We start from the raw sequence: 14,972 nt of genomic DNA on the forward strand, positions 1-14,972 counted from the left end.
CCATGCCAGCATTTACAGCTAGTCTGGAAAAACCTTCTCCTACTACTGCAAAGTATTCCATCTTTACAGAAGACAACTCCGAGGATCGAATCAAGGACTTCTAAGGGTTTTATCGCAAAGGGGATGATTTAAGCGTTGGGCCATGCTACTGATCGCTGAACGAAGAGGTACTTGAGGAAAACAATAAAGTCGACAGTGAGGAGAGAAGTGAGAGGAAGGGAGAGGTGAAGTTGGATGAGTGAGTGGGCTGCATCAATAGGAAAGCACGAACAATATCCTCTGACACATGCTTCTTGCTTAAGATAATTCAAGAAGGGCGACCAGAATCGCTGCTTCCCCTGAGTTCAACTTTTGATTCAAACGCCTGAGCATGACGCTTTCGTGACACAATGCCGCTACCTCTATCCTATCAACGCCCTTGCATCGGCACAAGCCGTCCTGGCTATCCTCTTCAATTGCGCTTTATGCTCCGCCTCTCTATACATATCCCAATGATCTAGTCCTTCCTTGGCCTCAATACTCAACGTCTCATACCCATCCTTGATAATCTTCTGCACTTCCCTAGGACTCAAGTTCTTGGTTTTGCCCTTTTGACCAGCAATCAAGTCACTGTAGTGCTTTGACACATGCACCAAGATGTTCATCGCAGCTGCCGTTTCGCCTTGTTGTAAAGCATAGGCGTCGCGGAAGGAGAGCAGTGAAGGACCGAACTCAACGAGCTTGTAAGAAATGTCGTCGTAGCTGGCTGTGTCGGGGAGGAAGGTTTCACCGTTGGTTAGGGAGAGTGAGAGGAGGTTGACCAAGGTGTGGATCACAACGTCTATGCGGTAGAGAGACCGCAGGTCATCGGCGTATACAGTGAGGAAACGGACAAAAGACAGGAGTGAGCGCCAGAGCTCTGGCCAGTGATATGCTGTGTTTTAGGTCAGCCTAAATGTTTGTATATGACATTGCAGGTAAAAGTGTTCTTACTGAGACGTATCCTCGCCTTACCGAGAAATGTGATGAGACGCAGGAGGATGCCGACGTTGAGCATGTACAGCTCTACATCTAACTTCTTCCTTAGATTGTGGTTGATGCTATCAATCATGATATCAATCACGTTTGCAGCAAGTGAACGGTCTGTAGTGACCAGAGGTAGTTGAGGTGGTCGTTGACGGCTCAGCCGTACTGATACAGTCGTCTCGCACAACTTCCTGACGATGTCGAGATCTTCGACAAGGTTTTGGATTGTGAACAAGGTGAGGTGTGCATATTGCGTAGCCCGTTGTGATCGGTAGGCGTGTTGATATAGGTATGAGCAGAAGGAGAGATATTGAGCTATGGGTGAGTTTTGTGTTTTGTCCACGGTGTTTGTGCGGACAAAGTCTGCGCTGAATGCTTTGTTGGCAACGACAAAATCATATATTGTAAGCAGCGTTCCTGCTTGTGGTTGTGGTCTATTCGAGATGAGTAAACAATATTTTCCACGTGTAAAGAGTGTACTCACTGTTCAGCAAATTTCGCCTTCATCTCGTCCTCGGTTGGTGCGGGTACTACAGGCTTTGCACCAGCAAGAGCTCCCAGACCAATGTAACTCAAGGTGCCTCCAATGCTCCAAGCTTCAGGGACATCATCCTGAATTGCGACATACTGATCTCGCAAGAAGGTACAGGTGCTTTCGATCGATTTGCAGATTTGAACGATCGTTTCGTGGTTGACAAAATCTGCAAATCGCGCATGGTACGGATTATAAGTCTCAAACTTATTGTAGTTCGCCAGGAGTCCTGCTAAGAGAAGTGGTTGTACCGCGTCCAGGGGATCTTCTAGGTCACGAATATACTTGATGGGTCAGCAAAGATCACAGCTGACGTGCTCATTAACTTACTCTCATCAGAGAAGGGAAAAAGTCACGTTGCGTAAAGTATGTCAGTAATCCAGTGTGGAAGGCTCCGGAGGCCACGCAAAGAGCTACTTGGACGGCTTTCTTCTGTATGCGAACTATTTATGATTAGGAGTTGTACACAAGCATCGACGGAGATAGTTTACCTGTCTTTCCAGAACTTATTGTTGTGTCCAGTACTGTCACAAGGTCGTTGAAAACAGTATCGACATGATCAAGTCCGGCTAGCACTTCAATGATATCTGAGCTGGGATTTGTGTACCTCTTCGAGAACACTTTTGAGAGAAACACTGTCAGATTCTGACTCGTAAGTTGAAGTGATCGTGGAAGTCAAAGATGTTACATACATCAAGAGCATTCTCATCTGAAGGTGATGTTCCCGATTTAGCATACATGATGGCATGCGAGACAAATTGTTCACAATGATGCTATCAGAGGTCAACTAGAGGTCCCGAAATGAAAAGCGACAGGATTATACCGAAGCGTGCAGTAGATCAATGGCTTCGAGATCATCCAGTAATTGTCCAAGTCGTGCGTTATCTGGCTTTAGGAGAAAGAACTCTCGCCAAAAGCCTTCTGGCTTCTCATCTTCATTACGATCCTGCACATTGGATCAGTAGGAATTTTGGAGTTCTTGTGAATAGAATGCATACTTTAAACAATTGACGATATAGTTGTGCGACCTTTGGTTCAAAAGTCTCAGGGCGTGATTGTTGTGTTAACGGTGATTGCTCCATCCTGGCTCCTGACCTGATTTCGAGACTCTGCTTTTTGGAAAGTCGCACAACAAGCCACGCGCGCAATAAAATATCGCTAAACCAGAACAAAGTAGGAAATCAAGACAGCATTGTTGACAGAACGAAGTGTTTATTGTAATCTCAAACCGCCTAGCTCGCGCCAAGGCCCACGTCAGCAGCTTCGTCCACACTGCACTCAAGGCCGACGACTTGTCAATCTCGGCTTCAACATTATTATCAGGCATCAATGAGCGAAGCACGGAACAAGGCAGTGCTGATAGGGGTGAGCGGTGTGTCGTCGTCGGGGAAGACGACACTCGCCCGGCTGCTGAGAGACATAATCCCGAACACATTCATTCTGCACGAAGACGACTTTTACAAGACAGATCAGGAGATACCTGCCAACAAAGATGGATTGCAAGACTGGGACTGCCTTGAATCACTTGATTTGGAAGCATTAGACAAAGCACTCGACTTCATCAAGACTCATGGATATCTACCGCCGAATCTAGAGTCCAAGGAGGACAAGAATGCAGTGGGTGAATCTGGAGTGGACAGGGAAAGAGTGGCAGAACTCAAGGAAGCAGCGCATAAGATGTTGAGTGCAAGCTCTGATGTGCCAGTCTTCATTATCGACGGGTTCCTGCTTTTCTCACAAGAAATGCAACACATTCGAGAATTGTTCGACGTCAAACTGTTCCTCCGAGCAGACCACCAGACGGTGAAGCAGCGAAGAGAGGCCAGAACAGGTTATGTCACGTTGGAAGGGTTCTGGGAGGATCCGCCTGGTTATGTCGACTCTGTGGTTTGGGCAAACTATGCCAAGGATCATGCATTTTTGTTTGAGGATGGAGATGTGGAGGGGAAATTGAAAGACGGCGTCTGCGAAGAGCTGAAGATCGACACGGCACCTCTGACAGTCCAAGGCAATATGACTGCCTGCATGGACTGGGCTTATGAGAAAATATCGGGTCACTTGTCGAGCAGAGCAGCTCAATGATGGGCAGGCTTCGAGAGGCGACAGGAAAAGCGCTGCATGATCATTGAGACCAGGTTGAAACTTTCTGATACAAGGACACAGACAGGAGTCTAGATAGAAGCTTCCTTGTATCATGCCTCCTAATCGTATAAGTTGTAGAAAGCACAATGAGAAAGCGGGACACTGCAGTGAACGCTCGGAAGCAGAGGAAGGAATAGTTGCCGGATTGGGAAGTAGCGTCGCGTGGCCAAGGCTTCGGCTTCTTCTCTTCAGTAGTGACGATTTCTTCCTTCCGTCTCCCACCTTCGCCAACTCGTCCTTCCTCGAGCTCATCTTGAGCTCATCCCGCCTCGAGCCTTTGCGCGCGCCTTCCCGACAGCCGAAGCCTTCCATACATAGCCCGATTCTCGACGCGACTGAAGGTTGCGACAGCATGGCCGGTCAAGCCGACATCTCCAGCATCCTGGCCGCACTGGGTACTTGTCTCAGTTCCCTCGACTCGAGTACAGCTCCACTAACAATACTCGCAGCTCAGCGCCCTGCCTCTAACCCCGCCCAACCCCAGCAACAGGGCCCTCCTGGTGCTATGCCCCAAGGCTATACTCAAAACATTCCCGCTCAAATTCCTACCCCCTCACTTGGCGGCTTCCCTCTACCGCAGCCCTCCAGCTCTGGCAGCGTCGACCTGAGCGCAATCCGTCCTGTTAACACCGGCTCCGTCAGCATCGCCGAAGCCATCGCAAAGGCGAAGAGTATTGCTGCCGACCGCGGCATTTCCTACGACAACCGTCCTCAACAGCAGATTCACCAACAGGCCCCACGCGCTGACCCTCGTCTCGCTGGCAGAGCCCCATACCAACAGTCCAGATCCCGCTCGCGTTCACCTCCTCGCCGCGACAACTTCCGCGGTAACTTCAACCCCTACCGCGATGAGCGCCGTGATGCAGACCGCAGAGACCGTGGCTACAACAACCGCGACAGATCCCACTCCCCTGGTCCTCGTGGAGGAAGAGGAAACTTCTCGCCCGGTCCCGGTGGCCGTGGCCCCCGCTCGCCTACTTCGCGCGGCACTCCCGCCGACAGTGACACAATCTCGGTCAAATCCGCTCTTGTTGGTCTGATCATTGGTCGCAATGGAGAAAATCTGCGACGCGTCGAGTCCGAGAGCGGTGCTCGCGTCCAATTTATCCCAGCCAAGGAGCCCAATGCAGTCAACCGTCAATGCACCATTACTGGACCTCCGCAGGCCCGCGAAATAGCAAAGCAAGAAATCTTCCGTGTCATGGATGAGAACGGTGGTAGCGTGCCTCCAGAGCGCGGCGCCGCTATGGGCCGCCCTCAACAGAACATGATGCAACAGAGAGATCAACAACCTGCCTTGCGCGAAGGCGAGAACAGTGTTCAGATTATGGTTCCTGACAAGACCGTCGGTCTCATTATTGGCCGCGGTGGTGAGACCATCCGTGACTTGCAGGAACGTAGTGGCTGTCACGTCAACATTGTCAGCGAAAACAAGAGCATCAACGGTATGCGTCCCGTCAACTTGATTGGCTCGCCCGAAGCTGCTCGCATCGCCAAAGAGATGATTCTCGAAATTGTCGAGAGCGATGTCCGCCCTCCCCCCGGCCATCCCGGCCACCAATCCGCTCACCAGGACTCCCGAGGACCTGCATCTTTCGACCCTTACCGTGGAGGTATGGGCAACGACCGTGGTGGAAACGATAAGATCACCGAAGAAATCTACGTGCCGTCTGAGGCAGTCGGTATGATCATCGGCAAAGGAGGTGAAACTATTAAGGATATGCAAGCCACTACTGGATGCAAAATCAACGTCGGCCAACCTGAACAGCCCGACGTTCAGCGCCGCATAGGTTTGGTAGGTAGCCGCTCTGCCATCGACGAGGCAAAGCGCGCTATTTGGGACAAGGTTGACACTGTGGTAAGATTCAAATGCAAGTTGTAGGTATGCAGACCGCTAACCATCGTCTCCAGCAACAACGTGATCGCAATGGTGGTGCAAGAGAACAACGTGCTCCTCGTAATGACTATGGTAACAACCAATACTCACAACAGCCTCAGCAGCAAGGTTATGGACAGATGCCTATGGGTGGTGCTGCTCAAGCCATCTCTGCATTGCAGGGCATGTCTTCCACACCTCAGCAGGCACCTCCAGCTGACTCCAATGCCGCTGATCCATATGCCCCTTATGGTGGCTACCAAGCTTATTGTGCTATGTGTAAGTTGATCGAATGCATAATTTGTATGAACTATACTAATCATACTTTCACTACAGGGTATGCTGCTCTTGCCCAGAATGGCCAGGGCGGACAAGGTCAACCCCAAATGCCGCCTCAATAGAGCGGCTCGTTGTTTTGACACCGTGATCGTGTGACGGTTCTGATCTCTTTGCCCGGAACATTCATGACCATGACCTTGACCATGATCCTGACAACGACAACCGACGACTGCATCTCTTGCTTATAGGTCTGCTTGATGTCGTTTCGATGCTGGTAGACATGCGTGACACGCTGCGCTTCCCATGCCTGGTTTTGATGTCGTCTGATCCTGTCTCCTGGATTTGACCCACCTTCCACATCTTCGAGTGCTTGACATAAGCGTGGATCTGTGACAGACTCAGTGGCAAACTTGCGTGCTTTCACGACTTCTCATAGCCCATGCTTTCATCCATCGTGGTTGATCTCCATTATGGAACCATGATTCTGGATCTGGATTGTGGACTGTCAAAATGACCTGCACTCGTACCCAAATATGTGCCATGGACATGCATGATATTTTCATCTGAGCTCGCTCTGAGCTATGACCCCACTATATCGTTGGACCGCCTGGACATCATATGCCATCGTTGTCCGCTCTGGTTGATACGCAATCAATTATGGTGACATGACATTGTCTACTATGCCCATCCATGCATGAAGTTTTTCGCGTCCATGGAGTGTACAGTCTGCTCCAGCGTGCATCAGTTGCGATCCTCTTGATATTCGGGTTTTGCCTTTCTTGATTATTCCCCTTTGTTCTGTATTCTAGTTAGCATATCAATGATACCATTCGTACGCCTCGTCCTTGATGGGTTCCAATAATGTTTTTCCTGTTCGTGATGGTATCGATGTGCGTGCATCTAAAGCCATACTAAGCCGCCGCTGTCGATCGTTTGCTCTTGTGAGTGGACGTATGATACGACAGCTCTTACAAAGTCCCAAGATGAATTTCCAGTAATAGCGTGTATCTTACTTTATGTCTAATCTATGTCCCTGTGCCACATATCTCGGTTTAGATTCTGTCTAACAAAGGTGCAAAGTGATCTACCTGCTGGGACTATCTTCTAAAGCAGCCACTGTCTGATGCTCGATATGCATATGTATATGTGAATGATACAGGGTCACACCCCCACCATCATATATCCTGGATTCAAAATCTTTCTTCCTTCGTCTCAGGTAGACGTTTGCTTTGAAAGTTCTTCTTTCAGTCTATCCTATCCTCCGAGGTCGAATTCTTTATCAAAAAAAATGGGGCGAAAGATGCGTCCTCTTTGAGTCACATCAGACTCGCAGGACGCAAGACGCAGGGCATGTTCAAACTTCGAAGCCCTGCTTCCAAGAACCTTTCAGGGTCCAAGGCGACCGAAACCACGGTTCAACAAGCGAGAGGGCGTTGCGACCAGTCCCACAGATCTGGGACAGCTACGATATTACGATAAGCAGGAAATCAATCCAACCAAGGCAGGCTTGTGGGTCGTCCTGCATTGCTATACTACATTATTGCTAGCTATAGAATCCTTCTCAGAGCAAGGTGTTTCGAGCATCCGCCGTCGTCTGATGGTGCTCGGGGTTTCGAAAAGCATTCGGGAAGGATTCTCAAAGCTCGGGACGATAAGGCGTGGTGGCTTCGCTTGGCGACGATTGAGGAAGGAGGATTTACTGGTCTTTGATAACTGGAACAAGTAATGTGTGATAGTATTTCATCATGTCTCTGATCTACCTGCGTGGTATCTCCAGGATCTCAGGAATAAGGATGGAGGGGGCGTTGCAGATGGACATCATTGCAACATGGCACGCATGCTTCTGCAAAGAAGGACATCCAGAAGCGTCGAGGCTGCCAGAGACCTTGGCGATCGTCGTTACTGTACCTGCTGCCAAGTTGGCTATTATTACCGAAGCAAAACCCGCGAAATTCCTTGGAATTGCTTGTCCGATGCTTGGATTGCTTGTCAGATGGTCAATTCAACCTCAAATGTCATTCTGAGATTTCATTCAGAAGAATTAAACTACAACAAGATGCAAGATGATGTTGGTCTCGAAATGTTCTTGTTGCATACCGTTCCCGTCGCTTCTGGCCTGCCGCTCCACGTGAAAAGCATACTTAGGGTTCATGGCCCGTGTACGTAAAGAAAACCGAAGATCCGCTTTGACCTGGTGGGCGGCCGCGCGCGCTCAACAGCTTCTGCGGCAAGTGCTCGCGTGGGAGAAGAAAGTGGTCGACTCCGAAATCCGCAAGTACGACAGTACAGATGAACACCACACTGTTCAGCTGTTCTCGATGGAGATCAATGTATGATTGGATGCATGTCACCTTATCGCGGAGGCAAAGCAGATTGGTAGGCTCTCCCCGCCAGGAATAAGCACACACAACCTTGCTCGCTTCAGACTGAGCCGGACCACGCCGTCTTATCAAAGCTCGTGTCTAGACACGCACGGAAGATCTTGAACCGGAGGTAAACGTGAGCGTTTTTGTCGCCAAAATTGGGGGCGCGCTTCCACTTATCTAGCCGGCCCTCGGGCACACAATCATTTTTTCCTCATCGGCGAGCTGCGAAACTCTTACTTATATCCCGTAGGACCTCTCCGACAGTTTGTCACAGAAATCCCAGTTTTGCTGCGAACCCCAATTTCTTTTACTTGACCGTTCGCCTTCTCATCTCGCCATCTCGCGACTTTGCGGTGAACAGCGCGATCCTTCCCCAGCTTCTTCGGTCAAGTCCTACACGCACTATAGGGAACATGTCGCACGTTCACGATCTGGAGAAGAACCCCGTGGAGGCGGGTGTTGGCAGTATTCCTTCGTCGGCAGAGTATGCCTACGAAGATGCTGCTGTCCCAGGGGAGAGCTTCGAGTATGGCGATGGCTACTATGCCAAGTTGCAGCGCTTGGCTGGCAAGTTCAACATCGAGCAGCGTGGTATTGAGCGCGTACCCGAGAGCGAGAGAACCGAGACTGGTATCAAGGCTTTGTTGAACGTCATGACAATGGTAAGAATTCGAGGCATCCGCTGAAACGAGCGAACCTCTTGCTGACGATACCTTTCAGTGGCTCTCAGCAAACATGGTCGTTTCGTCGTTCGCCATTGGTATCCTTGGACCTTCTCTGTTCTATACTGGCTTCGCCGATGGTATCTTGTGTATCCTTTTCTTCAACATCATCGGTATCATTCCTGTGTCCTTCTTCTCTGCACTGGGTCCCAAGTTTGGTCTTCGCCAGGTTCGTATCACGTGACATGGTAATCTGCGGCTCAAATACTGATTTGCATTCAGATGGTTCTTTCGAGATTCTGGTTCGGTTGGTGGGGCGTGAAGCTCATTGCCATTTTCAACGTGATTGCCTGCATTGGTTGGTCTTCGGTCAACTCGATTGTCGGTGCCCAGCTTCTTAACGCTGTCAACAACGACGTGCCTGGATGGGCTGGTGTCCTGGTCATTGCTTTCTGCACCTTCGCCATCACCCTCTTCGGCTACAAGATCGTTCACGTCTACGAGTTCTGGTCATGGATTCCTACTTTCATTGTTTTCCTGATCGTCATTGGTGTCTTTGCTCACACTGGCGATTTCTACAACATTCCATGGGAGACTGGCAAGGCTGAGCTGGGTGCTGTCCTCAGTTTCGGAGCTACCATCTACGGTTTCGCTACCGGTTGGACCTCGTACGCTGCTGATTACACCGTCTACCAGCCTAGCAGCCAGAAGCGCTGGAAGGTCTTCCTCTTCACCTTCATTGGTCTGCTCTTCCCTCTTTTGTTCACTCAGATGCTCGGTCTGGCCGTCATGACTGCCACAACCATCAACAACGGTGACAACATCTACAACACTGGTTACAAGCAGTCAGGCACCGGTGGTCTTCTCGGTGCTGTTCTGATCCCTCACACTGGTGCATTCGGAAAGTTCTGCCTTGTCATCCTTTCTCTTTCCATTATTGCCAACAACTGCCCCAACATTTACTCGGTCGGTCTTACCGTCCAGGTGTTCGGCAAGTGGATCCAGCGCCTGCCTCGCTTCATCCTCACCATTGTCGCTACCGGTGCATACATCGCCATTGCCATTCCTGGTTACAGCCACTTCGAGACCGTTCTTGAGAACTTCATGAACTTCATCGGATACTGGCTCGCCATTTACACCGGCATTGCCTTCGCCGACCACTTCGTTTTCAAGAGATCTCTTGATGCCTATGTCATCTCCAACTACGATAAGCCTCAGAACCTCGCCATCGGCATTGCCGCTGTTGTTGCTTTCTGCTTCGGTGTTGCTGGTATGGTCACTGGTATGTCGCAAACGTGGTTCGTTGGCCCTATTGCTCTTCACGCTGGCAAAGCTCCCTACGGTGGTGATGTTGGTAGTGCCCTTGGCTTTGCCTTCGGCTTCACATCATATCTCTTCTTGAGACCTCTTGAGCTCAAGTTCATCGGAAGGTAGTGAGTTACCTTGCCGAGGTGTCTTTGTTTTCGTGTTTTGCTTTTATTTGTTTAAAAAGGATTTATGATGGGTTGGTTTAAGATGATATCCGAGTCTTTTTTGACGGAAAAGCTCTTTGTTTGTACATAGCTAAGATGATGTGAATACTACTTTATGACGAACTACTCCTGCTCATATGCAGTCGATGTAGGATTGAACTTCCAAACAACCATCTCTTCTTTCTCCCATGTGCTGTTCTCGTAATATCATAATGACGCATGGCAGTGTTCTCAGCTACAATGAGCCGCGAGTCTCGGCATCATCAACTGCCCAGTTTGGAAGTCCAACCAACCAGGCTCCATCACTCTGATCGAGGCAAGAACAACCCGAACAAACCGAGTATGCACATAGGTTTCCTGATGCATTGCAGGAAACAGTCTCAATCAATTCGTGTCCAGTGGTAGTCTACCAAGAATTCGATGGCCTTTGATGCACTCTACCAAAATCGTTCAATTTCGTTGCTTTGGAATGTATTCCAAAAGATGCCCATTTCGTGACATGCAGGATCAAGGATTATAGCTTCCAGCACTTCCGAAACTCTGTCCAAGGTTGCTACTGTATCGTCTTGAAATTGTTCGGTTCTCCATCCCAATGGGAGCAGACATCTTCCTTGAAGGGCGACGCGACAGACGGTTGCTACCTGATGCACGCCTATCTGTGACCTGTGGCGACCTCGTGATGTCACGAACAGTATCATCAGAGTTATAAGCATCCTCGGAGATTGCGTCCGAGGCATTGGTATCGGTTCGACTGAGTAGAGGGCCGGGGTTACCATACTCCGCTTCTTGCTCGTCGTCCTGGATAATGTTGTCCTCGTCGTCCTCGACATCATCGGCATCACCACCAAAGCCTTCGCCTTCCACAACCCAGAAGGAGGGTATGGCTGCGACCACGGCTATAAGGGAGAGCACCCACCATGGCAAGATGACATAACCAATCTCAACACCGTAAGTGAAGGTTGAGCCTCCGATTGCTGGACCAATTGCTCGTCCCACGGCGCCGGCGCTCGTAGCAATTCCATTTAGAGTGCCCAGGATACGTAGACTGCTGGCGGAATTCGTAAGGAGGATGGTCGAACAAGGGAAGGCAAATGTGGAGACTGTAAGCACGTTAGAAGCATGTTTGGGAAAAGGAGGACCAGAGCGACGTACAAAAGCCCTTGATGATCATCAAGATAAAGATAGCCACTTGCTGACTGGTCTTGTCGGGTAGGAGAGCAGTAAAGGGGACGAAGAAGTATATGATCGGCATGCAGATGGCGCAGACACGAAGGCATCTAACCACACCATACTTCCGTGCAACTGGTGGGAAGATGAGGAACTGGACAAACATCCCTGAGATGCCGTAGAGCGTAAATATGAATCCGATACTGCCAGAATCGAGTCCAAATCCCCCAGCGAACTTGAAAGGAGGCTCAAAGTCAGGGTTTTCGGCCGAATGGTCCTGCACAGGGTGGTGCATGAAGATGGGTATCAACTGGTCGAATGCGATGTTATGAAGAGCAAGGAGGGTATATACGATCAAATTGATGATGGTCTGATAATGAAGCACTTCGGTAAAGCTGGGTGGAGGAAGCGCTGGTTTTGGCGCTGCTTGTGCTCCTGCTTCTTCATCCGGACCTGAGGAAGGTGCGAACTGTGGCTTAAGAAGCGGCTCTCGCTCCGATGTTTCTTGATCATCTGCAGGAACGAATATGTGCTTGGTCCTTCTGAACACATAAACTGTGTAGTATTTTAGTCTCAATCCTACTTCAAGCCCGTAGTCACGACGATCTTTTTTCGCTGCAAGTGTTTCCTGTGATTGTCAGCATCTCATGGCAGAATTCAATCGAGACCACATCTTACCTCCAAGAACAGTATTCCTATAGTTATCCCTAACAGGAACAGAATTACAGCAAGCATATTCGGCAGCGCGTACGGAAAGCGCTCAAAAAATGCAGGTTTGTTCGAGAGAGGCTGACCAGGCTTGACATGATACGGGTTCGCAAGAGCACCTCCAAGTGTTGGACCAAAGATACTGCCGATATTCCAAACTAGGGGCATGACGCTAAATGCACGAGGTTGAAGCTCTTTCCAAGGTACCATTTCAGCAACGGCAGTCCTGATGATACCAACAGTGCCGTTGGCGGCTCCTGCAAGTGCTCGCACAGCGATTGCCATACCAAGACTACTTGAGAATCCCCAGAGAAGAGACGTGATCATGGTGCAAGTCAACGAGATCAAGATGACTGGTTTTCTGCCATAACGATCGCTAGCACGGCCCCAGGATACAGCAGTCAAGAACTGAGCCAAAGGAAACATCGAAACACAAATACCTGCCCATCTCGCAACCTCAGCTTCTGGTACACCTAGACTTTCAATCATCTCTGGCAAATATGGGAAGACTGATGTGAACGCGATTGGCTCTGATATTCGACAAAGAGCCTGTCAGAATTGTGTTAGCCATACTTGTACGTGGCGAACCGGAGAGCAAACGCATTACATTGCTTACTTACCAGTACACACATCTGCTGCACTGGCAGACGGCGCTCAGGCTGCCCCTTATTGGACGCTGCCATTATTATTGCTGCTCAGGACCAAAACCCGTAGATAAACTCTAGTCTAGGAACATAAAAAAGCAGTGGCACTTTTTGTAGCTTGAGAGCGAACGGACAAAGACAGTGTGCACGCGATCATGAAGAACTATGGTGCAAAGAGACTTCCCACCTTGTAGGATCACAGGGTTTCATCTCGGTGCAAAGATAGGCCAATGCTCGCCGAGATATCCTTAGTCGCCGGATGTCGGCCCGTTCGAGATGAGGGGTCGGTCCAAGACTCACCACCTTTCAAATGTTGCGCGCATACCTCTACTCAGCGACAGACCAAGCACCTTCGGTGGTCACTTCGGTGGGGGACGAGACACAGAGGTCATGCCAATCCTGTGAAGGTTGCCAGAAAAGACATATTGCTGACTGCCATGGCAATTTGTGATCCTACGGGTTGCTCCACAATCACGCGATCTTAGCACCAGAAGGTAGGATATAAAAGCAGGTTATGTCTCCATCTTTCGAAGTCCAGCAACAGAAATCTTGCACCTCGTTTGTGATTCGTTCAGAAGGGTCAGCATGGCATCACGTCAGTTCTTCGATCCGGTGATTCTTTTGCGAGTCGCTCCACTCATCACCTCCTCTGCAACACTCTCGTACTGCTGGGCGCAGAACGTTTTCATCAGCATTTTCACTCGACCACGAAATCGCGAGAAGAGCAACCCGCTCCTGCCAACTTACATTGGAGACTGGTTCTATGGTTACACCGGTCAGCTTATTGCAGTCTATACGACAACCATCTTGACTGCAAGTGCAAATTGTTACTTTCATCGTCAGATACTTGCTGCATCAAACTCAGCGAAATGGTATGCCGCGGGGGCAGTATTCAGTGCTGCCCACTTCGCGTTCGTTCCCGCCGTTGCTTGGAAATTCACAACTATTATGAACGACGAGACCAAGGGAAACAGCGTCAAAGTGCTTGATGAGTGGCTCAAGGTTCATCGTATCCGATCTCTGACGGTAGACATCATCAGCTGGGGGTGCATTCTCCTGGGAGTCTTGAGAGCTTTAGATGCTTAGTATGGATCTTGCTCATAGCAATATTGTCGAGGTAGTCGTTGGGGGTAGATTATTTGGCACAAACGATGGCATCGCAATCCCTGAGGATCCAGACTATCTCCTTGGCTTGTTGAATGCCTTCACTGTTACAATTCGATCCGAGTATTGTCAGGATTGCAGAAACGGATGCTCTGTCGTACGAGAGTCTCTCAAGTTGGTATTGGGTATGGAAACGTCCACCGCTTGGTGGTCATAATGCCGTGGTTCATTGTCTCGGGAGGATGAGACATCTAATAAGGCTGTGAACATGTCTTCCAGTGATCTGGATATACGATTCCGATGCAAGCCACTTCGATTCTTTTATGTCTGTGTGTTAAGTCTAGAGCCTCAAACCAGGTGGGCCGGTGGGTTGCCTTTATCACATCCAGACAAAAGCGGGACAGAGAGATTGGACCACTTTTCTCAACCGCCAGTCATCGAGTCATGGACATGACTTGGGCGATAGTCTCTTTGGTCGTGACCCCATCTTGGAATGAGCATACTTGTAGGGCAGACCCGAGTTGGCAACGAATTTGAAAGCCCTAAGTAACATTCGCCTCGAGTTATACTGTTCACTTGAAATGAAGGCACATCGTGTCGTCCTCTCTCTTTGTGGGCCATGAACCGGAAATAGGTATAGTGCGATGGTTCATGCCATATTGTTCACATACTAGTGAGCCTATCCACTGCAACGAGATAGTGAGGTTGCCAGACAGCCAAACTATGCATACATAGCATGCGTGTGGTAGATCCGATACTGGCATGATGATAGATAGAGGAGAGCCAAGGCCGTTGGTGCTGGTAAACGCTGAAGCTATTAAAATTAAACGGTCAGAAACGACGAATCCTTCTAGAAAACGATCACTCTCTCGAGAGTCCAGGCCGATATTGGCAAACTATTTGCGTACCGCGTGCGAGGATGCCCGAGTCATGAAGGAAAGGAGGAGGCTGGGAGGAAGTTGGATGATGGATTGGCTGTGAGCACATACAGAGCTTTGGTGCTGAGACCCCCACC

The 14,972-nt window shown here is 49.6% G+C and overlaps 6 protein-coding genes across 6 annotated transcripts; 4 read left to right on the top strand and 2 right to left on the bottom strand.

The window, feature by feature from the left end:
- Window positions 1–401: 401 nt before the first annotated feature.
- On the bottom strand, window positions 402–2,619 carry M437DRAFT_84221 (DUF1741-domain-containing protein; the record flags this gene model as incomplete). The annotated part of the gene is made up of 8 exons (XM_041028068.1): window positions 402–913; window positions 973–1,439; window positions 1,490–1,821; window positions 1,868–1,980; window positions 2,029–2,182; window positions 2,230–2,310; window positions 2,361–2,483; window positions 2,536–2,619. 8 exons carry the CDS (start codon window positions 2,617–2,619, stop codon window positions 402–404), a joined length of 1,866 nt encoding a protein of 621 aa, XP_040880213.1.
- A 247-nt stretch (window positions 2,620–2,866) lies between these two features.
- Window positions 2,867–3,619, top strand: M437DRAFT_75078 (P-loop containing nucleoside triphosphate hydrolase protein; the record flags this gene model as incomplete). The annotated part of the gene is made up of 1 exon (XM_041026349.1): window positions 2,867–3,619. One exon carries the CDS (start codon window positions 2,867–2,869, stop codon window positions 3,617–3,619), a length of 753 nt encoding a protein of 250 aa, XP_040880214.1.
- Window positions 3,620–4,136: 517 nt separating this feature from the next.
- M437DRAFT_12940 (uncharacterized protein) lies at window positions 4,137–5,950 on the top strand (the record flags this gene model as incomplete). The annotated part of the gene is made up of 3 exons (XM_041018686.1): window positions 4,137–5,534; window positions 5,591–5,834; window positions 5,892–5,950. Coding segments are annotated over 3 exons (1,701 nt in total), but the record flags the coding sequence as incomplete, so codon positions are not given.
- A 2,663-nt stretch (window positions 5,951–8,613) lies between these two features.
- M437DRAFT_75080 (purine-cytosine permease) lies at window positions 8,614–10,296 on the top strand (the record flags this gene model as incomplete). The annotated part of the gene is made up of 3 exons (XM_041026350.1): window positions 8,614–8,862; window positions 8,921–9,091; window positions 9,145–10,296. The coding sequence occupies 3 exons, from the start codon at window positions 8,614–8,616 to the stop codon at window positions 10,294–10,296; spliced, it is 1,572 nt and encodes a 523-aa protein (XP_040880216.1).
- Window positions 10,297–10,841: 545 nt separating this feature from the next.
- M437DRAFT_75081 (MFS general substrate transporter) lies at window positions 10,842–12,892 on the bottom strand (the record flags this gene model as incomplete). Its single annotated transcript, XM_041026351.1, has 4 exons — window positions 10,842–11,434; window positions 11,487–12,129; window positions 12,180–12,758; window positions 12,830–12,892. The coding sequence occupies 4 exons, from the start codon at window positions 12,890–12,892 to the stop codon at window positions 10,842–10,844; spliced, it is 1,878 nt and encodes a 625-aa protein (XP_040880217.1).
- A 546-nt stretch (window positions 12,893–13,438) lies between these two features.
- Window positions 13,439–13,939, top strand: M437DRAFT_65791 (uncharacterized protein; the record flags this gene model as incomplete). The annotated part of the gene is made up of 1 exon (XM_041024638.1): window positions 13,439–13,939. The coding sequence occupies one exon, from the start codon at window positions 13,439–13,441 to the stop codon at window positions 13,937–13,939; it is 501 nt and encodes a 166-aa protein (XP_040880218.1).
- Window positions 13,940–14,972: the final 1,033 nt, after the last annotated feature.

Source organism: Aureobasidium melanogenum, assembly GCF_000721775.1.
Source record: "Aureobasidium melanogenum CBS 110374 unplaced genomic scaffold scaffold_9, whole genome shotgun sequence".
NCBI classification, from domain to species: Eukaryota; Fungi; Ascomycota; class Dothideomycetes; order Dothideales; family Saccotheciaceae; genus Aureobasidium; species Aureobasidium melanogenum.